The sequence below is a fragment of the Anneissia japonica genome, unplaced genomic scaffold (assembly GCF_011630105.1).
Source record: "Anneissia japonica isolate Jap-2015-1 unplaced genomic scaffold, ASM1163010v1 scaffold275_len1219475_cov178, whole genome shotgun sequence".
In the NCBI taxonomy this organism is placed as follows: Eukaryota; Metazoa; Echinodermata; class Crinoidea; order Comatulida; family Comatulidae; genus Anneissia; species Anneissia japonica.
Window position 1 is genome coordinate 339,949 of NW_022752912.1, and position 11,239 is coordinate 351,187.

At 35.8% G+C, this 11,239-nt stretch overlaps 2 protein-coding genes across 2 annotated transcripts in view; one reads left to right on the forward strand and one right to left on the reverse strand.

The window, feature by feature from the left end:
- The window catches only part of LOC117122416 (putative E3 ubiquitin-protein ligase UBR7), a 7,826-nt gene extending 6,527 nt beyond the window's left edge, over positions 1-1,299 (forward strand). Inside the window, exon 10 of the mRNA XM_033267972.1 lies at positions 39-1,299. Within this exon, the coding sequence (XP_033123863.1) occupies positions 39-137 (99 nt within the window). The 3' untranslated portion in view covers positions 138-1,299. The remainder of the gene's footprint in view (positions 1-38) is intronic.
- A 1,569-nt stretch (positions 1,300-2,868) lies between these two features.
- Positions 2,869-11,239, reverse strand: part of LOC117122460 (actin-histidine N-methyltransferase-like) — a gene marked incomplete in the record, with an annotated part of 15,657 nt that continues 7,286 nt past the window's right edge. The window contains 10 exon segments of the mRNA XM_033268044.1: positions 2,869-3,454; positions 3,885-4,045; positions 4,710-4,795; positions 6,213-6,454; positions 7,127-7,241; positions 7,484-7,542; positions 7,976-8,040; positions 8,568-8,648; positions 9,972-10,082; positions 10,707-10,779. Of these exon segments, the coding sequence (XP_033123935.1) occupies positions 3,038-3,454; positions 3,885-4,045; positions 4,710-4,795; positions 6,213-6,454; positions 7,127-7,241; positions 7,484-7,542; positions 7,976-8,040; positions 8,568-8,648; positions 9,972-10,082; positions 10,707-10,779 (1,410 nt within the window).

Below are 11,239 nucleotides of genomic sequence, written 5' to 3' on the forward strand. Positions count from 1 at the left end.
TTTTCATTATTCCTTAAATAACCTTTCTTCCTACCTAGGTGGTTCAAGAAGAAGATATTCGACAATTCTTTGACGGAATGCAGTCAAGAAAGCGTCAGAGGACAAGCCAGGGCTTTGTTCAACCGTTTTGTCGTTAATGTTTCTTGTGAAGCCTTCCACACCGCATTTATTATAACATTTCTGCCTTGCAAGGTCATTATCCCGGCAAATTAAACGCACAATCAGTGGTAGCGACAGAGGGAGGAAGGGGTAATAAGTCGTCAGACAAGTCAACCCCCCATTTAAACCAGAAAAAAAAAACTAATTCATTAATACGATCTTTAAGCAAAGAACAACTTGTGATTGGCCAAAATATTTACCAGTTGTCTCGAGGCCAGGGAGCGCACCTTCCTGGACCTCGATTATCACTGCCAAAAATTGTCATGCCCCTTGACAGAGAGCTTACCGCTTCTCCGTTGGGGAAATTCTAGCCCCAGCACTTTACATAATATGAGAATGTGTTTATGTGTTATCATAGGCTGATCCTTTGTAATTTAAATATTGCATCCAAGTACATTACACACACACTTTTGTTGGAAGCTTCTGATTTGCAAATTACATGCTCTCTCCTTTAAAATCAATTTTTGCACCAATGGCGTTCCATACCATACTTTTTCTGGGATTACATTCATTTCAGGTAACATAACAAAAACAGATGCTGGTGGCGCTCTCTGAAATTATCTAACACTCTATGAAAAGTCAGTACAGTAAATTAGAGAATTGTGGCAGGTCTACCTTTAAGTGTACATTGTTACAGTATATTTGGTTCACTGCACTTATAGGGCAAAATCACAGCCAGAATCTGTTGCTAGTTATAATAACTGTTTTTAAGATAGTACCTGTATAATTGCCATGCCACAAAAAAGGCAATAGTTTCTTAGACAAACTACAAAAGGTGTACTTAAAATGTTTTCTCTCCAGATATTATGTATACATATGATATGAATTTCACCTGTTTATTTTGATGAATATTGCTGTTATGCAAAGAATCTTTAAGATATATTGTCTGTGCTTAGATTTGTGTATGCATGGTAATCTTACAGTTGAAAATCAGAAACCAGTTTCATTACCAATATAACACTGCTCCTATATTATTTGTACAGACTCTAGATGGTAATCTGTTTATGGATTTTTGTAGTAAAGTTTTTAAATTAGAGAACTGATCTTGATCTTTCATTGGAAGTTGATTAATCTACACATTTCAGTTCAAGTGTTTTAAGAATTCTCAAAATTAAATGGCTGTACATTGTACGAAATGAAGTACCGTAATTGATTTTTCTGTCATTGGCGGGTCGAATAACGGAGTGGTTAAGGCAGGGCCTGCAACGTACATCCATAATATCAGCGCTGGTTCAAACAGCATGCTTGCCTGTGGATCTGGTAATGCAACAAGTCTTCTCCGATAAAGACTATAAACTGTAGGCCTACATTCATTCTCAAAATTAGATGGTTGTACATTGTACGAACTGACATACAGTAATTGATTTTTTGTCATTGGAATTGATAGCTCATTTGATAATTTTAAATATGTACTTAGGACAGTCGCTCAGCTGGCTACTGTTGGTAACTAGTGTGTGTGCGCTGAACCGTGGAAATCAAATCAAATGCTGAAACCAAGGAGGCAAGCCTGTGAACAGATTCCGGTAACTAACTGGATTACAAACTCTTTAAATTACTGAAACGATTGGTCTCCGGTTCAATTCCCATCGCTGCCCTCCTTGTGTTTCAGCTGCTTCATAGAAAGATACACTCGCGACCTAGAACGAGGTGTGTACAATGCGCGAAAGTTGTTACGAGACATATGGTAAACCAGAGAGAGCCATCTGGAAAGTTATGGTATAGGGAGGTGGAATTTTATGATGGTCGTGCACAATCTTCCATGACCATCTTCATTTTGTTGTCGAATTTTGGACAAGGCAACAGGTTGGGGAGTTAGCCATGTGTAAATTTAAATAAACAATGTACCCCACAGCTCATTGCAGCTCCGAGTCGCGTCTCAAACAAGAAATACCTGTTGTTTCTGTGTATCCCGCTAAATTTTTATACGTAACTGACATGAGATCCATGTTCATTGTTTGATATTTTATTGCATCGCACATTCTAGCTAAAGGGTGTTCTGGGTACATTGTGTCCAGCAGATACCAAGACTTGAATGCCTACCAGCAACAATGCCAGGATATCAAGATACCAGTATTCTTTTTTCCTTAGAATAATAATCAATTGGAACAAGCTTTCCCAATATCTAACTTCCCTTCCAACCCTGGAGCAATTTAAATCTGCAATTCAACCTAATTACAAACACACAACCGCACCCAGTACATCATTGATCCATTGCCGTGTTTCACAATGAATATGAAGACTGAAATGCGACGATTATGCGGTTGGTGCAATATGACCCATTTGCATGCTAAAGAACGCAGTACTGTCTTTGGAAGAGCAGGGGACTGTCCCTGCCCAATCATCACCAGAAATAAGTCTTCTTTAGGATTATGCTTGGTGTTTACACTGAATAAATCCAATCCAATAATTCAATGTTTTACTTGAAATTTGAGGTTTTCTAGATTTTATTACACACAGTGCATCACACAATCTAATTTATATATTGTATGATGCTACATTATTATGCTACATATTTATAATTATAATTATATATTGTACATATAACTATATTTATATATAAATATACCCATAAAGTACAATGTGTATATATTTTAAATAAATATGTACATATATGTATATATACATACTGTATATATATATATATATATATATATATATATCTACACATGCATGGAAATTTAATTAAAACAAAAACCCAGTTAGAAAATCTAAAAACAAAATCTAAAAATATTTACTACATTTAAAATTGAAAATAAATATAACACTAACAGATTTGAAAAGGAAATTAAAAACAGTATTGCATAATCCAATTATATTAATGTGTCCTAACTCTGTCCAAAAAAAAAGGGGAGGTAATTATTATTCAAGCCGATGTCTTTCAATGTCCATTTTCTAAAACTTCTTCTGAAGTTACACTGCTAGCCTCAAGATTAGTTCCAGCAGTAGGTGGCTCCACCACATTGCTGGCTTCTTCTTTCTTGGTATCTTCGGACGACTGTGCTACAATATTCCCCCTCAGTGAGAGGTTCTGCAAATCTGGATCACCATTTGCCACGATCTCTGGCAATTGTAATAAATGAGAGGCATGTTTATCATCTGCAATACGACTTAGATCTTCCTTCGGGTGGCCTAGTGGATCTGGAAGCGTACTTTCATCCCAATTCTCTGCAATTTCTTTCGATTTTTTGGAGTGATTGATAGCATTTTGTAGAATTCTTTTCTCACCTAGCCTAAGCTGGATGCATTGTCTGGAGAACTCTGAAATATCACTCTGCTCGAGAAGTGCTTTATCCTCCTGGTAAAAATCAATGAATATGCAAATTTTATCAGTTATGCAAGAGAAATATATAAATCATTAAATCGAAATGTCAGGTAGCCATACGATGAATTGATAGCGAGCCCACCATTAATTCCACCAATAACTCCATTAAATGTGAATTTTTAAAAACCATACTTATAGAGGGTCACCCAGAGTATTCTAGAAGGTTTAGTAGGGCCCTCTTAGATAAATGAAATAATGTGCTACTAGCAAAGCCTCATTATAAGGGATTGGAAGGCAAGCATCTTAACCACCAAGCTACAGGTCCACTCCATTAAACTGCATGCTGGAGCACAACTTGGATTCATCCCCAGGGAGTGAAGCTGAGAGCAAAACAGAGAGCGAAGGCATTTGCTTGTATTGAATGTCATATGGTTCCAGTAAAGTACATTGTCTCTGGACTCACCTCAACAGTTGTTTTGTAAAGTCTTAACAGAAGGATCAGCCTGGTTTCTAAGAATATCCACAGCTTGATCTCGTTTGTTTTACTCACTGGTAATTTATCTTTCAACAAGAACTCCAGCATTTCCTGTTTTCTCTCATATTTGAAACGAACATTCAGTTCATCTACAAGAAAAAGAATATCCATAGATCACAGAACCACACCACATGGAACTACAAGGTACAGGGAACCATGACACAGGGAACCATAGCACACCAAACCACAAAACACAAAACCATATCTAACTGAACCACAACATAAAGCACCACAGCACACAGAACCACATGGTTCACAAAACCACAAGACACAAAACCATTGCTCACAGTAGGCCCTACTATAGAACAGGAAACCATAGCACACAACCACAAAACACAGAACCAAAGCTCACACGACTGGCACACACAATAATAATAGATAGGTACAGATAGGTACTTACCAAATCGCTCACTTGTAAATTTCACACCGATTCAAAAACTTATAAATAATTGAATTTATGTCCTATAACTACAGTAAGTTTCATTACAAGGCTTAGGTAGTGGATTTTCTTTTAATCATGCTTCAGACAGGATAACCACCAAAGTACAGTATTATATACATATAAATAAATAAACCATTAAACAGCAGTTGTTATTGTTGGTATATATAGATTGTGTGGTGAATGTATTACTTTATTTTGTTTAAGTAATATATACAAAAGGGGACTATTTTAAAACTGTTACAAAAATAAAATATACTGCGAGAAAAAAAAAACAATTATAATAATAAAATAATTAATGCAACAATTCTAACCTTCAGTCATGCAGAATATCCTTAAGAAAACAAGAAGTTGTTTGCTCAGCGGATTATCACCAGGAAGCACTGTGTAAGTATCGTTCCTTAAAAGAAAACAACAAACACTCAGAATACAAATATGGCTTACACAAAAATAAACATAATTTACAATATGCAATAAACCGAATTAGTCACCAAAACAAAGCTACTGAATACTAAGCCTCCTCTTGAATAAATTTTTTTAAAATCCTCAAACTTATTTATTTGTACATTTTATTGTAAAATAACTTATCAGAAAGCCTTGGTATATATATATATATCTTTAATGAATGACAAAATTTTAACCGGTTAGATTTGAAATGGAGTGAAATAAACTGTGGAAAACTTGAGCATGTTTGGATAGTCTCAGCGCATGAACATGGGCCTAGCCCTAGATTAGAGAGCCATACGAACAATGTTCCTCTAACTTATTGGTTATAGTAGTCAAAAGAAACATCTTATTCTACTATTTAAGTTTAAATATTTCATACAGAAATTGCAACAAAATGACTTGGCGACAGTATTTAAGCTGAATGTGTACCTATAAATCAACAACAATCCTTAAAGCATGGTTTCCATACAATTGCTACACTCTCACTACAGATTTTCAGTGCAATCGTAGTACCCAGTCCCTACACAATTGGGAAGGCTCCAAGATTCGACCGACCAATCGGCATCTCCGAAAGCTGTCGGCGATGGCGTGTGGCGATTGTATGGAAACCAAGCTTTAGTCAGCGCTGGATGTGGCGAGTCCCGCAAGTGATAGGTTTAGGTTCCCTAGAAGGCTCCTCAAAACTCTTCATATTTTTTAGTCTGAATGGAAATGTAAATCAAATCGACCTTAGTATCATGAATCTATGAATCATTCAAAATGTATACGTTAATATCAAAGGTATCTTCTTTGCTAACTTCATTACATTTAAGGTGATTTAATATACACCACTTTCGACTCTGCTCAATGCATTTGCATAGCTCTTTGGGCTTTTTGTACACTTTTTCCAATTGGTATTGATTCATTCATATACATCTTTAATTTCATTTGCCAGATCTTCTAATCATTGAATTTTAGTAATTGTAGTATGAAATTTGTTGGAAATTTATCAACTGCGGTAATTGCAGATTGGTTCATACGAACAAAAGGAAATATTATAATGTAGGCCTACAGATGTAATGGACATAAAACAACTTCTTCACTCAAATGAATGGAAATTTAAATAGAATTTTCATGATTTATGGGTTTCAGAAATATATTAAATAAGGCCCTTAAGATGCTACTTCGTCGGAGCTTCCGGGGGCTTTTCCTCCAGACCACACATAAATGGTCCCCAGCCTAATGCTCGCATTGCTTGCAAACTCACCCAACCTGCCCTACACTACATCAAAAATCCTGCTTAGGGTGCCTGATATAAAAATATAGTACCTATATAGCATATAGTATATATTACTACATACATCATAAATGGACCTTTTGAATTGACTTACGAGCGTAGGCTATACATGGCCAACAGTTCCATCTTCAACTGATACAGTTTATCGTTCTTGCTCATTCCGAGTTGGATTGCCACGCCATCGTCCTCGTTTCCAGGAAAAACAAAACCATTGTGCACCAAAAGTTCCATGTTTGTCCTCTTTCCATAATAAATTAGAACCTGCTCGTTGGGTTGGTAATTTTTAAGAGCAAGACTGCTGGAGCAATTTTGTGCTAAGTCAAAGCCTGTCCGTATCTGATAGGAACAAAATAATTTACATTTTCTAGATGTTAGTTGTGATTTGATTTTCAATGCTAAAGTTTTTGCTGTTTATTCTCCACTCTAGGGTACACATATAGAGGAGGGAAGCTGTCTGGGAGTAAGGGCCTGGCAATATCTGATGGGGTCCATATTGCTAAGCTTATGGCAACGAGATAAAACTGGACAATCTTGGGCTACTTTAGCCTGTTCTGAAATGCTTTATAACATATTTAAAAAGAAATTATATCAAAAAAAGAAAAATTTGTTAATTATTTGTTCTGATATGTCATATTCTAATACATAGTCTGTTTAACAAGGTGCTAAAGTTCCCCCTAGTGCCACAAATGATTGGACCTGTCATAATTTTCCTAGTAACGTATACATAGGCAGGTCTTATTGTGCACCACCAAAATCATTTCAATGCTGCATGCTTTGCGTATGGGTACAGAAATCGTAGTACAGATAAGTAAATAGATAGCCAGATGTATTAAAGTAGATAGATGGATCTACATAGACAAGTTAAAAGAACAGATATAAAGACCTATAAGTACTTCTTAAAAAAAGCAATTCTTGAAAATAATGGACCTGTCAACATCAACATAAAGAACCAAACAACTTTAAGTGTTGCAGAATGGAATAAGACAAAGGTATCGAAGCTTCACACACCTTTCCATTGGTGTGATTACACATGTCCCAGACTGGTATAAGAGCAGTACATTGGAACTTCCTATCTGTAGATGGTATCTGGTTCTGACGGGTCATCACCGTGGAAACTGCCCATCTACCAAGATAAAAGGTCAAAGAGATGTGTAACACTACACCGAAATACATTAGATGGTTCCGTGTTTAGTTTTCAACCAATGTGTATCTAATCAAATAAGCTAGACTGCCCTCTATAATAAACTGTTTCATCCAAATAACCTGTTAATTGACTTCATCTGCCCTCCATAGACCATGATATAAAGAAAATTGTTTTCAATTTGCATCATTTGCCCTCCATAAGAAAGAATGAATATACTGTACCTATAACCGTCATAGGTGAATGTGTTTTTTAATGGAATATCTGCAACATCTGGGCTTGTCTGTAAAAAAAAAAAAACAATAAACATCTAAATATTGCATTATAAACTTATTATTTAAACATTCATATCATTGTTGTCATTTGTTTATATTACAAACATAAAATCTTAAAGATAATTAATAATGTCTTAGACAAATGCTCAAAAAAACAAAAAAACAAACATGTATAAAAAGACTGAACATGTACAGCTTCAGAATGCCCATTCCTCTCTCTTAAGTGTCAGGACCAGAGTGTGCCAATGCTTTGAGGCAATCACCACTCCTCTCCTCACAGCAAGTCTGTTTAAACTATTCATACTCCTGGGTAAAGAGGGACAAGTGCAAATAAAGTGTCTTGCACAGCAATAGTTTTGGAACTTTTTCCAAGAGGTTGTGCCAAACGTTTCCACATACTAACAGTATATAAGGTAATTATGTAATGAATTATTTACTTACATGAAATAACTTATTAAAGTAGGCATATTGTCTGGCAATATTCTTGTATTGTTTCATAGATTCACCTGTGGATTTAAAAATATATATTTAAAAATAAAACAAAAAATTCAAATAAATATAATGGTGATTATATTTTAGTGTTGTTTTCACAAAATGAGTTGCAAATGATAACTGGGCCAGAAGCAGTAACATGAAATTGAATGCCAGTAAATGCAGATCGCCAACACTACAATCTACAGGAAACTTCATTATGATAAACCTTAAAATAATGGGGGAAACTGAACTTTACAGAACCAAAACATCAGTAAAATACTAGGAGTACACATCAGCAAGTATCTGAAATGGAACCATCATATTACAGAAAAGATCAAGAATGCAAGTTGTACACTATTTATGGTTAAATTATTGAAACGTCTGTGGGCCAATTTAATATTTAAAACAATAATATGAAGAAATAACAATATTAACAATGCTATTACTGTTAATATTAAAATTATTAATAATAATAATTCTTGTTGTAATAGAGAATCCCATGATTTGAAACTGTTTCTGACTGTCTATATTTTTATTTTATTTATTATTAGAAACTTACTGTATGCCTGAGAACCTTGAAGAAGATTCAGCTCTTCTTCGTTGAAATACAAAGGTACAGAATACGAGTGTGGCAGACAATCTATAAAAAAAAAAACAAGAAAATTGAAATTCATTCATTAATACAAATTAGCATATTCAATATCTAACTCAGTTAAACACATGGAGACAAGTAGGAATGGGGTATCGTTTGCAAAGCAAGTGTCTTTAGGGGTTAGGAAGCAGTATAGTCATAATGGGAAAGTGGAAGTGAAGCAGTGTTGTAACACCTATGAACTGTCATTGGTTAAAACCAGGGCCTCAGCCAATGGTGTATCTAGGAGTGCACGTCACCCCCCCCTCCTCCCCAACAATACTCACACTCCCCAGTCGCCCTTGCCCCACTAAAAATGTTTGAACCAAAAAAATTATGCTCAAGTAGTTAAAAATCACTTTAATAACTCATTGAGCCCCCACTTCAACTTCGCCCCCGCCCACTAGTCGCCCCATTTAAAAACTTCTAGATATGCCACTGGCCACAGATCGAAAGGGGCCCGAAATCAGACCATGTGCCAAAATCGGACGAGCAGGGCCCTTTATGAGCAAGACCGTGTAAAAATACAAATTAAAATACACTTTTCAAACATCAAAAACAACAGAATGGATGAGGGCTTCACTCCATATCCCACTAGAACCTTAAGAGTCTCCTCCCCCCCCCCCCCCCCCCCCCCCCCCCCCACGCTCAGGGTAGAAAAGCCAGAAGAAGCCTTAATCATGGGCCTTAGGCCTCTTTGTTACACTACTGGAGTTAAGGGATGTTCTTTTGGATATGTCATGACATGAATGCAGAGGCGTAGCTAGGTGCGAAGGGCCCCAGTGCATATTCCGTCTCTGCAGCTGTCCTAAACAAATTCGTGGTACTTAAATTGCAGTAGTGAGTCAGGAAATTTGAAATAGAGGGATCAAGGAGGGATTTTCATAGGTTGAGGGTGGAGACCAACTCAGCCCCACCATGGTTGGGGCTGAGATAAGAACATTTATTATTATAGCACCTCTAGGTGGCTGGAAATAGCACTCTCAGACTTAAATTTTAATAGTTTAATTTCCTTTTTTTCTCATTTCTTTTATATAATTTTGAAAACATCGGGGGGCAGGGGCCGGCTGAGGCACCCTTGAATACACCACTGATTTGAAATCAACACGGTAATCAATAATTAATCCTCTAAAAACCGAATACTATTGAGGGGCCAGCTGGAAGTTTTATTCTTCAAAAATGTTAAGTTAAATTATTATTTTTAGGTCTATTTATGAATAGGCCCCTAATTTTAGGTCTATTTATGAATAGGCCCCTAATAGCCCTGGGCCCCAGTGCATTGCACTGCCTGCAATGCCGTAGACGCCACTGCATGAATGGGATAACACTTACCGAAGTAAGGCTTCCAGAAGGAATCTTCCTTGTACTTCTCATTCAGAATATGAATGGCTAACAGTACATTTGGCATCGACTTCAATATCGGATCAGTTTCTGCCAGCTTACCTGAAAGTTGAGAAAAGCACATTAATTCAATATTAGAAATTACGCAACAAAAACCAAATTAATTTTATAATCAACTTGTTTTGGTATACCTTTGTTTTCTTTTAAACAAACTGTACACTCATTAATGTTATTTTTCTAAGTGAAAATATTTAATAACAAAACAGCAAATTTTTCATAAAGGAAAGTTTATAAAATATATGCTACAACTTAGTAGAAGGTTTCTCTTAGATTTTTGTTTGCAACAAAGGGACATGTTCTTGTAACAAATGGAGGTGGGGGGGGGGAGGGTGTGAGTATGTACCAGGGCTTGCTTGTCCCAGTAGCTGGGTGTCATGTTCTTTAACCTCAATAACTCTTAAATGAATTACAGTAAAACTTTCCTAAGTCAACTTTGCCTAACTCAAATAATTTCTACATTAATCTTATTTTATGGCAAATTGTTGTTTTCCATTATTTAACAATCTGCAAGTCAAATTTTATCTAAGTCGAACAATTTTTCAAAGCCATTTTTGATTCGACAAGTTCAACTGTATTTATAGGTAAGCAGATACAATTTTAACTATAATTATGATTTATATGATAATTACGTATTATATAAACATTATTTTAAATATTAAAACTCACCAATTTCTGACTGCTTAGCTGTCTCTACAGTTACCATGATCTTTCTTGGTATTGATAAAAATACATCATCCTCCTACAAAGCAGCAAATAAATGTATATATATATATTGATAAAACATTCCTTTAGGCTAATTTTTAAAAAGACGGTCCATCTATTTTATACCTCCATGGACGGTCATAGTATCGTCACCGTTTTCACAAATCATAATATAGGAATTTGTACCTGGCCTTTTGCCAAGGAATACAAGGCGCAATAAAAATAAATTTAAAAAAAAACAATTGGTGATCAACAAAGACACCAGAGATGACAAAAAACAGAGAATTTGGACAGTTAGGTGAGATTTAGTTAGGGAACAAACCAAGATAACAAGATGCATGTTGTAACTTGCTAGGAAGGCTATTCCAAAGCCTAGGTGAAGCAATTGAAAAGGCCTTATCACCAGCATTTTTATTAGACCGAGGTATACGAAGACAAAATAACCAGATGAATGAAGATTATATGGCCATGGCGATATTGTTGCCTAGAGGTAAAGT